General features: G+C 40.4%; 1 protein-coding gene across 8 annotated transcripts in view; it reads right to left on the minus strand.

The window, feature by feature from the left end:
* Positions 1–20,379, minus strand: part of IL1RAPL2 (interleukin 1 receptor accessory protein like 2) — a 372,128-nt gene that overhangs the window by 178,956 nt on the left and 172,793 nt on the right. For 7 of the 8 annotated variants that reach the window (XM_057425174.1, XM_057425177.1, XM_057425171.1 and 4 more), the window contains one exon: positions 3,243–3,516. The exons of the other annotated variant lie outside the window; for it this stretch is intronic. In XM_057425174.1, coding sequence (XP_057281157.1) covers positions 3,243–3,516 — 274 coding nt within the window. The remainder of the gene's footprint in view (positions 1–3,242; positions 3,517–20,379) is intronic. 8 annotated transcript variants of the gene reach the window in all.

The raw sequence follows: 20,379 nt of genomic DNA on the forward strand, positions 1-20,379 counted from the left end.
TAACACTGGAGAAAACCACCACCTTTTGGGTGCATTTGAGTGTCAACTCAGTGTCAAAATGTGGGAAAAGAGAAGTAAGTTTTAATGCAACAATAATTCCCTCCTATTATACACCCCTCACACACACCTGCCTATGGAACAATGCCTAATTGGTCAATAAAGGAGAGGCAACATTTAAATGATGGTATTGAACCTCTTCAGCCTGGAGAAGCAATCCCTTTCATTAAGGCTGCTCTAATATTCCTTAATTTTATTCAGTATTACAGGTTCATTTACAGAACAGACATTCTGATTATTGAAATGACAATTCTGTATAAGAAAGAATTCACTGACACATTCAATTTTTACCCGTCTCCAAATCACTGTCAGATCAGCCTATCCTTCAGCTGCTCACACACACCCTTTCTGAAGAAGCTTCAGAAAAATTCCTTCTAATTGCTTCAAAGATACTCATACCTTAATCCTACGAGCACCTGTGAGGAACCAGAAAATGCAGCTTCTTAAAAAACAAGTTTGGTTTTTGGGTTGGTTTTTTTGTGGGTTTTTTTCTGGGTTTTGGGGATTTTTTTTTCAGAATTGTGAAGAACCTTTTCAACAAATTGGAAATTCAGAGAAAAGTGCAGTTAGAATTTTCCTCATAGAGTTTTTTATTTGCTACATTTTGACTGAGAAAAAGGTAACAAGCTGGGGCAGAGTGCACTGGCATGGCTCCCACTGTTGACTATGACATCTTTTATATACAACTTCCTAAAAACCCTTGGTGTTCAATTCCCTTCTATTTGAGAAGATTTTCCCAGCTTAAGAGTGTGTCCTTCCTTTCAAGCCACAAACAACTTCTTGACATCCAAGCATCTCCCTCCCTTTTGCCCTTTTATATAGACAAGGATGAATTGTAGATAGAACTGTTCAAAGACAAGAGACTTCAAGTGGTTGAATGCAGCACACGCTAGACACTGGGACAGGCAAATGTGTGGTTTCACCCCTTGGGCAGCACAGGGACTTGCACCAGGGCTTTCCACGTCCTTGGAGAGTGGCTAGAAAGACATAAATTTAGAACTGAATTGCTTCTGATTTCCTCTTAAAAAACCTTAATGAAAACTCCCTTGTTGAGAAAAACTTCAAAAGTTTTACATTTATCTTGAATCAAAAGCATCTTCCTTCCCATTTTTTTTTTTTCATTCATCTACCAAGCCAAAAGAGTCCATTATACATGCACCCCTAAACCCTTGCACCCTAAGGGGCCGGAGTCACCTCTTCATTTCCACTGCATTGAGTTCTCAGTCTCCATTCATCCAGTGTACAGAAGAAGGCATTTATAACAGAAATTGTTAATATTCCTAGAAAATAAAATCATATTCTAGAATTACTGCTCTCATTTGTGACCTCTTAAAACCTCACAGAGCAGGTGAGCCTGCTTAATGACTAAAATGCAAACATCTGCTTATCCCCCTCCAAAAAATGGATTAATAAAGCTGAAATTACACAGTTAATGGTGTGGGTAGTCTACCACAAAAGTGTGATCATAGTTTAGACCATTAGAGCTCACCTATTTTAATGATACTGAATCTATTACTATTGCTATTTCCTCAGCTAATTTAAGCCACCTATGATTTCATAAACAGTAACACCACGGATACATTCCCAAATTTTTGGAAGAAAAAATGAATTCAGTAAAGAAAGAAATACAGTCTTTTATGTGTAACCACTATATACAATATTGTGCTCTCTGACATAAATCTGAAAAAGGCAAAATTATCCGTAATTATATAAATAAGTTCTAGCCAAAGCAGGAAAGCTGCAGAACTGACAAGGAAGATCTTAATGCTGTGCAATGCCTTCTAAGAAACATGTCGTACAGTTTTTATGTGAAAATGAGGAGAATGCATGAATTATTTAAGAACTTGCCCATTTGTTACCCAAAACTACTTTGCCATGTAAATGAGCAGAGCTTTGAAATTTCCCAGAAAAAAAAGCATGTCCCACAATTAGATCCAAGATCAATTCTTCATTGTTCAGATTATTCATGTTAAAAATTTCCAGAGTATTAAACCAGTAACTTGATTATCACAACAGTGACTTCTTACAAAACCAAAGTACAGCTCCCTTGAAACATGTAAATCACTGTCTGCCCATAACATTTCAAAGCAGAGTTCACATTATACCAGGCCTCTGACAGAGCAATTAATAAAAGAATAATTAACTCTGAAGGCTGCAATACAGCCTTAATGGTCAGTTTGGCAGATGCATCCAGTATTTAAACTGGACCTTGGTCACCAGTACAAACGACCACAAACCACAGCACAATCTCTGATTTTAGCAGCATTCTTCAGGATCCAAATGGACTGAGGCAGCTGAGACAAGGCAGCAGGACTCAGCAGAGATGGAGAGAGAGCAAATTCTGGGCTCTGAACAGTGATGTTATTTTGCTGTGATATTTGATATTAAATTTGTCAAACAAACAAAAAAAATCATAGTTTCAGTATGGAGCTGCAGACAAGGATGAATCAAGCTTCGTTCTCTAAAGCCAAACAGTTTAAACCCAAATCATATAAAGTATCTGTAATCTCCTTTTAATTCAAAACTGGATCATTTAAGGAATATTTATTCATTCATTCTTAAAGAGTCTTGCTTTTTTATCTTCTCATTTTAGGCAGAGCTGACATCAACATCCACATGATGGAAATCACGAGCTCCAGCACATGCTTAATTTAAGGCTCATCCACAGTTCCAAAATACTTCTGAGACACGCATTTCAGTGCCTTACCAAATGAGGTCTGCTTAGATTTATGCCAAATCATAACTGTATATTAAAATAAACATTTCTTCAAAACCAGACAGAGCTGTAACTCCCCATGGCCTAATCCCATCAGAATAATTCAAACCGTGTCTAACTCTTGAATAACACAGAGCATTTGCAAAAGAGCATTACTTAACCAAAATACTCATGATTCAAGAAGTATCCAGTTCTGAAGGTTTATGGCAAATTGAGAATTTGCAAATGTTGGACTTAAAATAATAAAGTAATTAACTGAAAGCATGTATTTAATTATAGCTATTGAAAGAGGTAACTATAGTTACTAGGGAAACTAATTTTGAGACAAAGAATTATATGACATACATAATTATGAGAATAAAAATAATGAGCATATATTAACTGGAAGAATATCTCAATCCTGAGACCTAAATTTAAACATTTTTTCTTAAGCCAATCTACACATTCTTAGATTTAACACAATACCCACCTTAGAACACAGGTGTAGAAACCACTGTCTTGCAACTCAACTGAGTGAAACCATATTGAATCTTCATCCTTGCTCATCCTAACTTCAGAAAATATAATGGGCTCTTCTAAATCTCCTTTGTTTTTGTACCACATAAGCCTAAGACCTGTGCTTTGGGCCATGCTATAATTAGTTCTGATATAGCTGTAGAAAAGGGCACATTTCACTCGGACTGGTTCACCTGCCAAAGCCATGTATGTCTTGAGATCCACTGACCAGTCAATGCAACCATCAACTGAAAGCAAAACAATAATAAAGAAAGATTAGAATCAGATATATTTTTTCAAGATAGTGAAAGGCAGCTTGTGAAATACAATGCAGTTAATGAATCATAGAATCATAGAATCATAGAATAGTTAGGGTTGGAAAGGACCTTAAGATCATCTAGCTCCAACCCCCCTGCTGTGGGCAGGGACAAGAACCTTTGTTTTATATCAATGTGAAAAACCTGAAGCAGCTTTAAGGGTCTTACTAACTTAGCAATTAAAGGGTTTTATGTACCTTTTTTAGTTACATGTAAACACAATAAACAGCACACACTGGGCCTACTCAGTTCCATTTCTTCAGAATATCATTACTTTCATTCCCAAAACACTAATTCTTTAATAAATAAACCAAGTGTTTTCATCTTAACTACTTGCTCCTGTAAACCAATTTTGATTTTTTTCTTTGTTGGAGGAAAATATACATTGGCATCTGATCCCAGTTCTGTCCCTTAAAACTTTTCCATCCATCTTGGCTAATTATGTTAAGTAAAAAAAAAAAACCAAACCAGATGAAACATTCATAATGTTCTTTTCAAAACAGTTTCACATAGCTTCTTTTTTTTTTTATTACAGCCTACTCAGACTGCAGAGACAGGTATGATACACAACAGGATACTATCACAATATGCTAACAATGCAATCAAGCTTTTACAGGAATTGTACAAATATGAAAAGGGATCTTTTGATGTTCTGTTCAGAAAAAAACTTTAAAAATTAATTGATGTCAGCCAGTTTAAGAAAAGATTACTTCTCCCTGCATTTTTTTTCTCCTGTTATTTCAAATCATCTTTGTTACAATATGATCCTAGTGCATGCGTATGTATCAACATGTAATTCCCTCTCACAGATCAGAGACTTTTTAATTCAATTATTTTTATTGCTGGAAAAACTCTAAGCCTGAAAACCAAGAATATAACCACAGAAAAAGACTGTCAAGGCAGATCACCAACAGGCAAATACACCACCTACATTTATTACACTTGATGAAATGTATAGGGTTTAGAATTTACTGATCGCATCCAGCTACATGTAAGTGGAACATCTTTACCCTTGATGCAGTTACCTCAAATTCAATCAAGCAAAGTTCAAGTTGCCTCTTCTGCATTTACAGTATCAATTCTCAAGCTCTAAGTGTAGGTATCCTCATACACTCTGCATTTCATATACACCTTGAATAGCATTCACTCATTAAGTGATTTTTTTATTTACTTCCTAAACAAATGTAGTGAGCCAAAATTTCTATACATGGCAGTGTATCAGAGCCTTCTACTCTCTGCTTTTTTCAAGCTATGCTCTTTAGGCTGGTGTGAATCCACAATTAAGGAGCAGTGCAGAGCTTACAGCTGCAACACTGAACTCTCCAGATGGTTCATTCCCGCTGTTCTCCAGGACATACAGGTATTCTCAAAGGCACCCTTCCTCCTGTGCTTCAGCAAAGTCACAAATGTCTAAGCAGGGGCATAAGCCAAAATAAATAGGAATGCTCAGAAATAGAATTTAGATCCAAACCAAATCAGCCGATCTAATTAATTCTGTCAATCTTCTGTCAATCTAATCCTGGCATGTCATCTAATGCTTTCGAACCTGTGCCGGTTCAGCAAAGTTAAACCACAGTAAAGAATAACTGACATTCAAACACACATGGGAAGCTTGTGGGTCAAGCAGAACAGTGCCAGTTTTCCATTTGTTTCACAGAGCAGTCACAATTAGGAAGAGCTACAGAGTTAGGTACTTTCCCAATACTGAAATCTAGCTATGGAAGCTGAAAATGCCTCTGCTTCCAATAAAAGCCACACCAAACAACTTGTCAAAGCACAGCTAACACTAAGCATCCTCCAGTGCTACTCAAGCCGCTTAATCTTCCACTTGCATTTGAAATTTTTTTCTCCCTTTTCTCCCAATTCTCTACTATTTTCTTTTCCAAATTACAACTGCTGGAGTATAAAAGCACAGTGGAATAGATAAAATACCTTTGAACAGTAATTTACAACCAGGTCATTAGAGTGGATAAACCCCACCTCCAGCAGGCCGGCAGTGGAGAGTGAAGCTGCGGGTACACTGTACCCCTGACCATGGCCAGCGCTCTGGTGGAGGCACCAGTATGATGCCTGGACCACAGCACAGCACCTGCACCTCAAAAGAGGTAAAGAGAGAAAAGGAGATTCACAGTACAGACCTTTTTCCCATTAACAGTATCTGAATGGAAGAATTTCAGCAGCTACTGGCAAGGCTGACCCCAACCCAGCAAGCGCATCATACAGGGAAGGTGCAGGCAGGCTGCCTGTGCATCCATTGCCCCTGCCTGCACTGCTACCCTCCCTGCATCACCTCAGTCTCCATGGCATGCCAGGAGGTGGTGATTAGGGAGAGAAGAGTACATGGGCAACAGAGTAACCATTCATTATGGGGTTGATGACATCTGCGGAGGGGAGAAGTCTCAGGGAGCACCTTGACTAAATCTTAATTATTGAACAATGACTCATCAAACAGGAGATGACTTTTCCCCCTTGCTCTGTTTTTCTTGTTAAGTACACAGTCAAGAATGTTTCCTCCTATGAAGCTGTAGAGGCTAAAATCTAGGTCAAGCTCCCTGCACTCACGTAGAAGAGGAAATTTTTCCTCTTGCCGTGCTGTCAGTCACTGGAGCGTGAGTATTGTTAGATTCGTTTGGAGTATTCTCCAAGCTGTCATTACAAATGACTGGAGCTGCTTAGGTAGAGTTTAGCACTCCATTATCCAGAACAAAGTTTGCTGTCATTTTTGTTGGCATGGCTCTCAATATATGATACGATCAGGGTGGTAAGAAGAAAAAAATAATGGATTACAGACACGCACTTATATAATCAATGTATATACATCTTTTCTCTGCTACCCAATAATCAGCTAAACCTTACTAACTGCTTGATCTAAAACTCATTCAACTACATCCTATCTATTGCAGGTGCACTTCAGACACTTTCAAGAAATACACCTATTTGAAATATTTCCTAAAATTTGGAGCATTGAGAGGATATGGAAAACATTGTCCCATTTTTAGCCCATCCTCTAAAGGAAACGAGGTTTGCCTATCTATCTGTCAGTCCCTGCGTCCCTCCTGACCCAACTGACTACATTGAATCCTATTTTGTAGAACATGAAAGTGTTCGGGTACACAAAAACCCTACATGGGTGCAGGGGGGTCCCTGAAGGCAGGGAAACACACGAGCAGTTCACCATGATGAAGCCTCACTGGGCCCATCCCTACTATCTATCCAGGCTAATGAAACCTCAGGAGACACTGAACTGAAAATGAAGCTTTCAAAATTATGAAGCAAATTACAGATTAAGTCGTCTGACAATGAGGTAATGTACTTTTATGTTAGCAGTCACCGAGAGCGTGCACTGCAGCTCCTTCCCTGTTTCCTGATAATTTCCCATTATTCTTATTTTAAATAAATCTAGCTGTCTAGGGAGTCTAGATGCATTTTAACATGAACCACAATAATTTATGAGCAATTACAGAAGAGCACGTACATAGTCTCCAAGTAATTTGTCTTTCTGCTTGCTGTCACATAAATAATTTTTTGCATTGCGAATCTGCCTGTAATAATTTTTGTAGGGATCTGTCACCTACAGCAATTTATATGATGGCACTGTTGAACATGTTTGCCTACCTTGTTACCTGAAAATCTCCTTTCAAATTGAAAACATCTACAAATAAATAATTAAAAATATAATACACTAGCTAATACATTAGATCTACTGCTCCACAAAGCAAGCAGTGCTTGTGACTGTAAATACATGGTCAGAAAAAGAAATAACAACTCTGAAACAGGAGCTCTGTTTTCATTTATATGTTAGCCACAGAATAAAAGAGTCCAGGAACTGATACCCATCATGCTTGGGGTTGCAGAGACGTAGCAATGATAGATGCACTACATTAAGGAAGTCCAAAAAGGGATGCAAATCTTTTAGACTCTTAAAGGGGAGAAATCAGTTACAGCCCATGAATTTTTGTCAACTTGGTATTTTCAGATCTTGATTGTGCAGCAAAGGGAGCACACCCCACATCTGAACAAACACAGTAATGCCTTTAATAGCTTTGGTAGGACATCACCTTCACAGAGGGTCAGGGTGTTAGATCAGGCTCACCGTTCATAATCAGTTTCACGTCTCTGGCTTTCTGGCTGTGCTATGCTAATTCTGCTGCGGTGATTGCAGACCTCTGCCAGCATCTCATCACAGCCCAGTGCTGCCATATGAGACCTGTCTGTCAGCTGAGCCCAGCACATGGGCCCCAGCCACCCAGCCTCCTCCCAGAGCCCTTCTTTGCTTCTCATACCGCGACCCGAGGTGGGGAGCAGAGCTGCCTAAAAACTGACAGCAACCACCACCTCCCACCCCAGTCTGTGATGCATTAAATACTCCAGTATTCAGAGACACATCTAGGGGTCAGAGAACACCTTTCAAACAAAGCAATGTACTCACTGCTCTGTGCGCAATTCAATCATGGATGCCACCTCCAAAGCAACGCAAGATCTCTGCTTGTAGAGCTCCTCAGCTGAGCTGGATTGTCAAAGGACAATCTTTGATCAATTAATAAGAACCCACTCTACCAAAAGACACCTGAGCAGGTATCTCTGACATGTAGAGCAAGTTCCCCAGTTTTACAGGGGAGAGGGAGAAGCCTATGCTGGTGATACTTTAGAAGGGCGTGCAGGGTGGCCTTCTCTGTGCCAAGTGAACAGTATTTTTTAACCATGCTCGTATTTCAAACTGCATTTTAGAAAAAAATCAAATAGTTGTCCCCTGAGAGATACAGCAAATCCAGAAATTGTATGTTAGAGATGACGATCATTTATAAAACCTCCTTTGATCTTGAGAAAAAGAACAAGAAGTTTATCATGATTCAAGCTGGGTGAAGTTTGCAATAGATCTCCTGCTACCCTGTTAACAATTTGAACTGAATAATTCATTTCTATCAGAGTAACATGAAGATTCAGCAATCATCAACTAGGACTATTTTGCAGTAGAAATACAACATCTAAGAAGACGATCATGCACAGACTTCATAGTTTTTCTACTTCTCTGACCTCCATTTCCTGAATGATTTCTACCAAGATTTAGACACTGAAACTCACTGGTAAAAAAGTCTGGGACTTTCAAGATGTGTAAAAATGTAAATATTCTGAAATTCCTAAATCAAATATGGGTAAGTACAAAGAAACTTCATTAGATTTAGCAACACATAAATATTTCCCAAATCTGGCTCACAAATAAGTGAAAATGCATTTACTTATTCTTACACACTGGCTGATTTGTTCCCAAAGTTTGACCAAAGCCTCAAAGTTCTATAAGATGGGCTGAAAGGTCTTTAAGACTTGTATGTGCTTCTTGGGTTTGACCAGCTTTTCTTATGAACCACAGCTAAACAACCCAACTCAAATGTCAAATATTCCAGTCGAACACTCCATTTCCTCTGAGGTCAAACAAACTGTAAATGTATACTGCCAGAGGTCCAAATAACAGCAGATTGCTCTGACCTGACTTACATATGCATACAGAGCCAGAAGCATTTTAGTCTTACATTGAAAATGCAAAAGAAAGAACATACTGGTAGATCACCAATCTGTAAAATTGTCCAGGGAAAGAAAGAACCCAGTTTGGATCCTGAACAAATTCTCAGCTTCCAGAAGTGATGGCATATTAATGAGGTTGAGACTTAGAAACTGTAATTGAAGAACAAAAACACTAAAGCAGTGTCAGTAGAAGCTACTGGACAGGGACATTTCATCCCGCAGCACATGTCAGAGCCAGCTTTTCAGGTGGCACCTTATCACAGGGATCCTCAGGAATACTTGCTGATGGAGAGAAGAGCAAATCACAGCTGGCAGGTTAGATTTTGCTGGTGACAGGGAGCTTTGAAACACATTCTGTGATAGAAAGGAAATCTCTGGTCTTGTCATGTTCTTTGCTACCTCTTCCAAGTCAGATGCTCCTGGAGACACATGAACTTGAAGTGAAGTGCCCTTCCAAATCTGTGCTCTTTGCTTCAAGTGGATTGTTCTGCTGAGCACAGAGAAAGGCAAGAGGAGGGCACCAAAGCAACTGTTTAAAATGCAGCATATTTACCCTAAAAATGAGTGCTTGGTGACCTTGATATCCTAATCATCTTACTATCTGGCAGGTTTTTACAGAGCCTCTGTTGAAGTAAACAGTGCAGAAATTGCAATTTATAAAGTGGTTTAGTTTTACATATTTAGTGTAATGTCCTGATTCTCCATGGCTGTCACCATGTTAGAAAACAATGTAAAAGGCACCTTGAGAATCAACAGCAGTAGAGCCAGGACATGAACAATAAAGGAGTCCTACTTCATGGCTTTATGCTTTCATATAGTTTGTGAAGTCCCAGGCATGGGTTCAAGGAATGAGCCCCAGCTGGTCCTGCCTTCTTACTCCCTCCTGCACTGCAGTGGCCAGATTTGGAAGAGTTGTGGGAAAGTTCATCTACAGAGCTCCTACCTCTGCCCAGCCTCCGCCTTTGCTCCCACAGAAATCAAGTCAAGTGGGTGATCGGCAGCAAATAAGTCACCCGAACAGTTAAACCTCTTTTCCTCTTTGTGGGTTTATAAATGAATCCCTGTTTCTTCAAAGTCAGCTGTGAAATAACGTCACTAAATAAGCACATCTCCCTTTTTAGTTTTTCCCACTAGCAAGGGAACTTTATTATAGATAAGAAGCATTTTGCTCTAGATTAGAGTGGCCAGATCAGCTAATCAATGCAACATTACTTCTGCTTCTTGGACTGAATAAGTAACAAAGCTTTACTGTAAATACTAGAATTCAAGTTCTATAAACAAACAACTGAGGCACCCAACCACTCAGAGCAAACACAGGTATGAATCCAACAAACTGTAAAAATTAGCTGTTTACCCAGCTCGGAAACCCATCACTATTTGTTTTTCACATAATGCCCACCAAATCTAGCAAATAAAAACACTTCCACTTTCTGAGCTCCAAAAAGCGGGCAAATCGTTTTTCAAACATCTCCCACAATTAATATTGCCACTTTCATTAGCTCTTGGGATTCCTGATGAGGTCAGTGAATGGTGGAAAAACACAAAGAGACATTTCCCACCATCTCTGACACTTCTTCAGTGCACAGAACTACCTTTAGACAAAAAAGATACAAACCAAGAGGAATCAGTATCTAAAAAGAGGGAGAATAATAACTGATTTGAATAATGAGTAAATCAGACTGAAATTATTCCATTGCATTTATAAATAAAAGATTTATCCTAAGAAGATTTTGGATAAGGAGCAACACACCGGAAATACACTGTATACCTGAAGGTATATGCAGTTAATATTTTAAGTGGTGTTGAAGATACATGAGCTTTTTAAGGACAGTCTCTGAGATGGTTTTAAAATTCTCCAGCCAACCACATGAGACATTCACACACTTCTGTTTTCATGTCTTTGGTACCATGAAACTTTGGAAACAAAGCTGAATTCATTTCAGTAATTGATGAGTCTCTTTTCATTAGTTCCTCTGAAGAAAGTTACTGAAGATAAAGCAAAATGAAACTAGATCCCAGGTCAGGTACCTGCAGTCTCAAGTAATCACACAATTAGGAAACTCTATATCCACTGCTTGTTATTCCCAGCAGGTAATTGCAGGAAAGAGCTGTGAATAATAAGAGTACAAAATTAAAGAGAATGAAACCCTATTAATTTTCTGGCCCTGTTGGGGCAGGGGGACTGGTGCACATGATTATTTTATTTTTCATCTGTTTTTCAAGTATGTGGACAGTTGGAATTGGATTATCTGCTTTGAGGGCACAGTCCTCTTGAGTTTGGATTAGGTTAGGAAGACAGATTCCCTGTTGAATACACCGGGCTAAATTCTCTTCTTCTACTGCCTGCAGAGGGGAATCCTTGAGTGACGCAGGTCTGCTGCAAGGCTTCTTACTCCATCTCACTTGTGGCAGAGGAAGAGTGCTTGGCAGAGAAGGCAATCAGAAGTTTCTGGGATAGAGACTAGGGATAGTACCATATCCACATAGGTGGGTATGAAGAAGAGCACAGGGATAGTACCACACCACTAGAGGAATGCAGGACTCAGTCATTCCTGTGGATGAGCTACATGCTATTTGTGCAAGGGGTAAACAATTATTCACTGGGACACCTCAGGAGGGACACTGCAGTAGTCCAAATTCCCTGGTTACCATGGGCAACTCACCCCTGAACAGTGTGCCTGTACAGCCACCCATGCCATCATGCCAGACCTTTGAGCAGGAACCCAGAGTCTGGACCTCTGCAGACCTTTTCCAACATATCTGACTGAAATTATTCTGTCCTACCACTGGCACAGCCCTGTCTTGTCACAGTCTGCAGACATGTAAAGTGAGCCTTCCCCACCAGTGTCCACATCTGGCTGCACACACTTCCTACTCATTAATCATTGATTCTCTAGCTTACAAAGATGCAGTCAGTCCACCAGAAGATTACCAAATACAAATCTAACTCCCTATCATAAAACACATGAACAAACACAGTGCAATGTTAAAAACATAAAAGGAAAAGAGAATGCTCATGAATGGAAAGGAACAAGCCAAGTTAATCTGAATTTGCTTACAACAAATAACCAGCTTTGGCCATTTGCTTTGTCTCTACACATTCACCTTTCGACATCTAGACATCCTTTCCATTTTACAATTGCTATTGCCATTCCTCTGCTTCTCTGCCACAGAAAAATTCAGGTGCAGTGAGCCAATTACCACTTCCACTTGCATGACAGGTGGACCTCTGTTGGAAAAGGCTGTGACCTGTGCTCTAACCTAGGTTGGAATTCCTTCTCTCATTTTAATTCATTAGCTGCACATATGCAGCAGAATTTAAATAAGAAACTCTCCTCTCTGCAGAACACACAGAATTTCATTTCAGTAAAATGAACACTCACAAATCAACACAATATTTGCTTTTATAGGACAACCATGAATAGAAGTGTTAGACGGTTATTTGATTAAAATGTTTCTGCATCTGGTGAATTACAAAGTGCTTTCAAAATGAGATATTTTTAAACAGCAAACGTTAAGCCTTTTGTTTCTATTTAAAACAAACAGATTTATCCTTATTGCAAGCTATTATGATTACATGCAAGAAAGAAAAATGAAAGATGATTGGAAAATGAACTATTGCAAGAGCTACCTGTGTCACAGATGAGTCTCTGTAGGTAAAGCAGCAAGGGTAATGCACTGCCGTGCTCCGTACCACAGCGTTGCACATTTGTTTAGGTACACCTTTACATACAGGTTTTCTAAAACCTGCCTGTCACAACATCCTGCACACCGCATCCACTGGCACCTCCACACACCCCAGTAATGTATCTCCAGAGAAAACGAAGGCCATGGTTACGGACCACGTGCACTTTCATTTCTCAAATACAGCCCATGAAAGGGGCTGTGCTGGCAGTCTCCCCTGTCTGTCAGATCCCCAGAAATCCCAACACGCTTCCAGATTTGTTGTGCGCAGTGGTGCTGCTCAGGCCACTGTCACCAGCACTGTGACTCCTCTCGGGCTCTGTTCCCAGCCCTGGTGACGGCCCATTTTGTCATCCTCAGCACTGCAGCTCCCACATGGGCACATTCCCAGGGACTTCACCTGCTTTCCAGCCCTTATTCCAAGTCCTGACTCAGGAGACTCAGACCAGGGCCAATGGCTGACTGAAACTCCACAGAAACCAGCACTGCTTCAAGCTGATGCAGAGCAGCAACTACATCTCTTTAAACAAGAAACACTGCAAAGCAGACAGGCCTCAAAACAGCCCAGTTTACAGCCTTTCCCTCATGCTTCCCTGTAACTTCATGAGCCAGAAACTGGTGGCAGGAACATTTCATTTATTAGTAAGCAAAAGCGACTAACTGCAAATACTTCATTACTAATACATCATTTGCTCAGAACAGCACAAAACAAACAGGTCTGTGATTTATTCATGGGCCTCCTGTCATCCTCAGCAGCCCTAACTCACTCTGCAAAACATGCAGTTGCCCATGTTCCCCAAACAGCACATGAGATGGGGAGGGGAAGATGGAGAGATGTTTGAGCTCAGGGCTAAGGCCAGGAAAAGATGGAGTTGAGGTCCAGGATGCAGGAAGGGAGCGGAAGAGCCCTTGGCACCTGAGGTCCTCCAGCAGAGACACCACTCTGCAGCCCCACCATCCATCAGTACATCATTATTAAATCATCACAGCTCAACATTAAAAGAAGACTCTGAAAAACCATCATAAAAGCCTCCACCTCAGCTACTGATAAACCAAAAAGATTACCGAACTGGAGTAGCTCACAGTGATTAGGTAAGACAGGATGGAAATAGGAAGCTGGATAACTTTTTCTTCCATCCATCTTCTTTCACCAAGAGGGTGCTCATTTCCAAGCATGGCTGCAGTTATCCCAATGAGTTTGAGAAGTTGTAAGTGCTCAGTGCCCCGGGGACTTCCATCCCTGTTCTGGGCAGGGTGGCTGTTCCTGCTCCTCTCAGAGGCTTGGGGATGGCTCCTGGTTCCCAGCCTGGGGCTGGGGCTCTCCTGCTCCCCAGTTCCCCATCCCTCCCTCACCACCCCTACTAAATGCAAGCTGAATTTAGCAAACAGTTTTCAGTGGGGAAGAGAGGGATGTGAGGATTAATTTTTACAGTGTTGTGAGTGGATGTATGCCCAATTAGAAATGTTCTATTTCATTCAACCCAGTCAATTTCATTATTATTTTGACTTCAGTATACTTTTTCAGTCCAGAAAACAGAAGTGTCATCTGTCCAGCTCTACATCTGAAGAAAGAGGAAAACGACTCTTCCCAGCCGGAGGGGAAAAAGCACACAGGAGGCTTGTGTGACCTCAGGGTAGGGATTCCGGGCTACAGACAGGGATGTGAAGTGAGAGCTCTCTGACAGTATAACACGTGTTTCTGGGGCACAAAAAATAAAGCACTTTGAATCAGCTCTCATCAAGGTTAAAGCGGAATTTGATGGCAACAAATCAGCCTTGTTTTCATAAGATACAAGGTCCAGCCTTAGAGATGTTGATGAACTCCCAAGGAGGCCAGTACGTGCTGCACAACATCTGCACCCTACAGCACTGGGTGCTGACACTCCCATGAGCACACCCCTTTTTGGGAAAAGGGTAAAACAGGGAGAGACTGTTAGAACCAAGGGTATGAATCAGAAATAGAGATGCAGACATCATACAAACTGTATTAAGGGAATTGCTGATTGATGATAAGATTCTCCTAAACCATTACAAATCTCATTTTAATCTCTCTAAAGACTCATCTGATTTTACATAATTGAAAATAGCTACTGCTTGTAATGTGTTAATTTTGATGTGCAGTGAATAACATGGTGCCAGAACCCTCCTTCCAGCCAATCACTACTTTGAAAAGCTGTTCTAAATTTTTAATCTCCAGACTTCCCAAGGCTGCATAAACCTTCACAATACAATATTTTGCTACTGCTTAATACTTAATATTCCAAAGTATGTCATTGAAATGATGGGGTTTTTCCCTCTTTCTTCTCACTGATTAGTGTATCTTCAGTAAGAAAGATAAGCAAATACAACCTCATCAACGAGCTACAAACTTGAGATAACAAAAAGCATCGCTATTAACCCAGCTGCTGTTAAGACTGCTTCTCCAGGTAGTAGCTTCCTGTTAGAAGAGACGAATCTACTCGGCAGGCATAAAGGGCCCTGAACTTCTTTGCAGATATTCAAAAAGAACCTTGGCACTCTAGAGAGCACAGATAAAACACTTGAAGGATGGGAGGAATGACAGCAGTGTCCTGCTAGACCCAAACCGACAGGCATGGACAGAGTGACTGGGGCTACAACCTTGAGTCTCAAGAACATTCACAAACTTTCACTGCACATACATGTATATAAATCAAAAGAATATGGTGCAGCAGAAGGTTACTTTCAACCCAGTTTTGCAAACTTTACATTAATTAGGAAAGGATTTCTCCAATGTCCATGCATCTCCAAGCTTTGTACCGGGAAGGACCATTCAGTTCTAAATGACAGTTGCAAGCTGCATGCAAAAGATTCTGAATTTTTGGTTCCCTAAATTACTGTTAACATTATTCCTGCCTACCTTGGGTTTTTAAATGGAATTACAAGTAGCCTGCAGCTTCAAATCTAAATGAAAAATGTAGCTCCAGCTGAACCTTAGGGAAGAAAAGGCAAAAGTTAATGAGATTTAAATTAGTACCAGCCAAAGCCTTCCCTTAAAGAAAACATTATTGATTTTAAAGAGCCACCTAATGAAAAAGAATGGCACTCATTTAAGACTTTGCACGAGCTACATTAGAGATTCATTTATAATAATAAATAAGGATGTGCTTTACAGTGCAATGAATCAGCAAAATTTATGTACATATTTTTATGAGTTAACTACACGTTCCTTAAGCCTTTAATCACAGTTTTGGGTGAATTGTTTATGGTACTAAAGAAATTACAGTTTCTAAGGCTCAGACCATCAAAGGTAATTAAGTATCCATTCCCCAGAAGAGTTAACACCTACACAACTCTGCGCTTTATAATCTATTCTTCATTTGTGAAATGGAAATGGATACTATTTCCCGTTATTAAACAACGTTTCTATTTTAAGTTCAAGTAAGTGATTATTGGAAAAACCCTCCTCCTATGAATGCTCTACTTTTTATATAGTAAGTACAAAAAGTAAGTACTGCCAGGAGAGGGTATATACATGCATTCTTTGTAAGTTCCTTAAATATGTAGGAAATCTGTCAAGCTGCTGGCTTCCATACAGCTCATTCAAACATGATTTTATGCAATCACAGGACACTTCATCCTATCAGTTCAGGAATATAATATTGCGTTCCTATGATATTTAAATATGGAACACTGGTGACCCTGCACAGGTAATTAATTACCTGGTTGCACTTCATCGGCTGACCAAATCCTGTTACATCTCTGAGAACTATCATGAAAAGAGACAAAGTCCAAGGTTCCCCAAGCAAGTTTCAATGGGCTTTTAAAACTAAACTGCTTACACAAAAAGTAAGCATGCTCAGACCCAGTCCAAACAGAATTTCACCTCTTAATTAAAGCTCCAGTCAAACCTCATCAGAACAAAAGGAACATTCACTTCATTTGCTGAGAAGCGAAAGGGCTAAAACTTTAAATTCCTTAAGTGGTCAAATTCCCTCTCAGTTACTGAAACCAAGGTTTCTTGGGGGAACCCCAACCTCCAGCCTTGTTCTCCAGCTCCCACACAGGTAGTATCTGCTCAGTTTCAGTACCCAAGCCATAGAGCTGCTTCAAAGCACCTCAAACGGCTGCCATGGAATGGGCACACTGACCTTCGTGTACTACTGATGACACAAGGTAGTGATTAACCTCACAAACTCTAAAGATGAAATGTCTCCCATGTAGAGCAAAACCAGGAAGAAAGGTAACTACAAGCAACACGTTCTGATGTCTCAAACTAAGCTTGTGTATGCCAAGATAATAAAGAACCTGTAAAGGTCCCCCACACAGTAGCAACAAGTACCATAATCCCAGTGCAGCACTGTTTTATCAATGCAGTTTACCAAGACATGGTTTTACAGGGCAGATAATACTTGTCAAAACGTGCCTGAACTGTTGGATTTGATTTTTGCATTGTTAAATCAAAAAGATGTATTTATTTTTAATAAAAAACACTCACACACATTAATTTCACTTGCCACAAGTCTGTGCCTTGAAGAGATTCCTTAAAGTAACTGAATAAAACTTAATGCACATGTTTTGCAGAACTTATACCTGCCTATTCACTGTAGTGAATAGTTTCACTGTAGTGACAGGACGGGGGGTAACAGGTTAAAACTTAAACAGGGGAAGTTTAGACTGGATATAAGGAGGAAATTCTTTCCTGTTAGGGTGGTGAGGCACTGGAATGGGTTGCCCAGGGAGGTTGGGAATGCTCCATCCCTGGCAGTGTTCAAGGCCAGGTTGGACGAAGCCTTGGGTGACATGGTTTAGTGTGAGGTGTCCCTGCCCATGGCAGGGGGGTTGGAACTGGATGATCTTAAGGTCCTTTCCAACCCTAACTAGTCTATGATTCTATGATTCTATTTGTGAGTCATTTATAGATCCCAGACAGACCTCCTCCCCTACCTCCAACATCCTGCTTCTGTCTCCCTTCACGTGATTTTGGTCATTTTATCCGCACTGTTGTTACAATTCAGAGCAGTATTGCAGCTTTGAATCAAATCCTACTGTTGTCCTCCCTTCCCTCGCTTCAGATCAATCTACAAACTGATTGTGAATATAAAGTTACAGTTATGCTTGTAAATTTACTGAGTCTCCTTTGAGCTTTGACAGATGTTTCATTGTCAGGTGACACCAACATTGGGGTTTCGTGTATAGAAACTACATTTCAACAGGAGGATACTACCCTGGACACTGCTGCAGGGACACACAAACAAGCACTCCCACCCCAAATGGAAATAAACAGGTCCAGGTCAATGGCTGGTCTGATATCTTCAACATAGACATGAGATTGGGAGGCGTTCAATCCCAGGGAGCAGCTGAAACCCAGGATTGCGACTGGTTTGAAGCAACCCCCCCCCAAACCATATACACCATTCAGATGCGGATGCATCTGCCCAAACCCTGTGTTCTAATAATCTGCTCTTGCTGCACCTCATTATGTTGCAAACGTAGATCTATCCCAGGGTGCCCCAAGACGGGACTTCCTACTCATTTTGACTATCCACTCCTATTCAGACTTCATGCATTAGAGGAAGCGCTCCCAGAGGCAAGCCAAGTCTCAAACACGTAATCTTTGGGATGAACTTTCAGTAGAGAGAAGGAAACTGTAATTGAAGTACATGCGGTTTGTTTTGTACTTCCCTTTAATTATAAAGTAAATTAATAAACAAGAGCATTGTGTTTGTTTTTAACCATGATATTCCCAAAGGCATGAAAAAACCAAACTGCAATGGCAGGAACTGCATCCCTGAATGGATCTTAAGGGAAATAATTAATAAAATGTATCTTACCATTGCTTGTTTATCTTTAGCAATGTTCAATAAAATTCCTTGGAGATCAGCACAAGTCAGCCCTTTCTGCCCCACGCAAATGGCACATCAGCAAGATGTGCCACGGAAGAATCATGATGTCTGAGGAGAGTGGAGCAAATGGGAACAGTCACTTCTGTAACCCCAGCTCTGGGTTAGATCTAAACCAAAGGGACTAAGAATTACCAGTGCACAGCAGGCATCAGCTGACAGTTGGAACCGTCCTAAATTGAAGAATAACCTAACCTAGATGTGAGGGAAGCAATAAACAGCTGTTACTCACCCTGCTGCCTCTGTGATTTTCACATCAAAATAAGCCTTAATTTTAAAACATTTCTCTTGATTTTATTTTATTCCACTTTATACCACACTGCTTCTTTTCCATATTTTCACAGCTGATGCAGGGGGCACTTCCTGATGTTACAGACCACAGCCCAAGAAACTTCAATTTAGAGCCTCTGGCTGCCAAACCTTCCATGAGTAACAGGCTTCCAAGAAGGTTTTTTTTCCCTCCCCTTCTTTTTTTCTCCCTCCTCTCTACAGGTTGGGTATTTTTGCATTTTTTTAACCCACAGAGTTTAACCAGGTTCATGTGCACTCTGTACACCAGCAAAAACAGCAAACCTTGGGCATTTGAAGTTTGCCTTCTTCCCCAAGAGCCCTCAGATGAGTGTTTGTTCCATTTATAAACATTCTAATGGGACTTCCTACAAGCACCTTGCCCTTTCCTTTCTGCCTGCAGGAGGTTTGCTGCTTTCAGTGCAGGGAGACAACAATGAAAGACACTGTGGCTGTACACCCCCAAGCTTCCCTAGTGGAATGATGTACAAGAGAGATGCTATTTCCTCGGGGATGGAAAAGACAGTGTTCACAAGGAGGTGGCTGGATCACTCAAGCATTCATTATGTCTGTAACTTTACCAACTCTCTTTTGAGTTTTGACAGAAGTTTCATTGTCAGGTGAGACCAAGCATTGTGCTCTTTAAGCTTCAAGCTGCAAATGCAAGAAGGTCTACAAAAAGTTATATAAAGATAATTTCCTCCAGTTTTGGCAAGGCCAGGCCTTCTCTGGTCTTACATCCCCCCAGATGCTGAAGGTTATGTTAGGACAGCCTGCTCAAGGAGACAAAGTCTGCCCATCATTCAGAGGCAAGATTAATATGCTAACAAAATCCCTTGGCCATTAAAGATGCTGTTTCAACTCTGATTTTCTTTTGTTAGAAATAATGATCTAGTACAGACTTTGTCAAAAGAGCTTTGTTAACACTAACACTTGCAAACAACTATGCTAATATGACATTTTCCACTCGCTTATTCTATACTTTTATGCCACTTAGCAATGAACTACAGCAATTCCCTCCCAACCTCTTAATATTTAGCCATGGGAGTATGTGGGACGCCACCTTTTTATTACTTTTACTGTGCTAATCTGTTGTCGTTTATGACTTACATGAAGTACATCTGCACTTTAAACTGGACTAAACGTGCCATCTGGCCAAATAGTCTTGTTGACACAATGTTGGTTTATTAATAATAATGGTCATTACACTTGTAAACCTGTATGCTAGGAAGAAAAAACAAACGGATTTGGGGAATGTTCATTTCTACGCATGCAACAGCTCCTTGCTCCCATATAAAATATGCCCTGGCAGTCATCTGAACACACAGAGCAGCTGTATCTCTCACTCCTAGTCTCAGCTTAGAAACCTGAACAAAAGGGGAAGTCTTGGGGAACTCTGGCAATTAAAGAAATAATATCTTGCTGTGACACTGGAATATTC

The sequence above is a fragment of the Pezoporus wallicus genome, unplaced genomic scaffold, assembly GCF_028554395.1.
Source record: "Pezoporus wallicus isolate ANWC-B61680 ecotype Strahan unplaced genomic scaffold, APGP_CSIRO_Pwel_v1 scaffold_6445, whole genome shotgun sequence".
NCBI lineage: Eukaryota > Metazoa > Chordata > Aves > Psittaciformes > Psittacidae > Pezoporus > Pezoporus wallicus.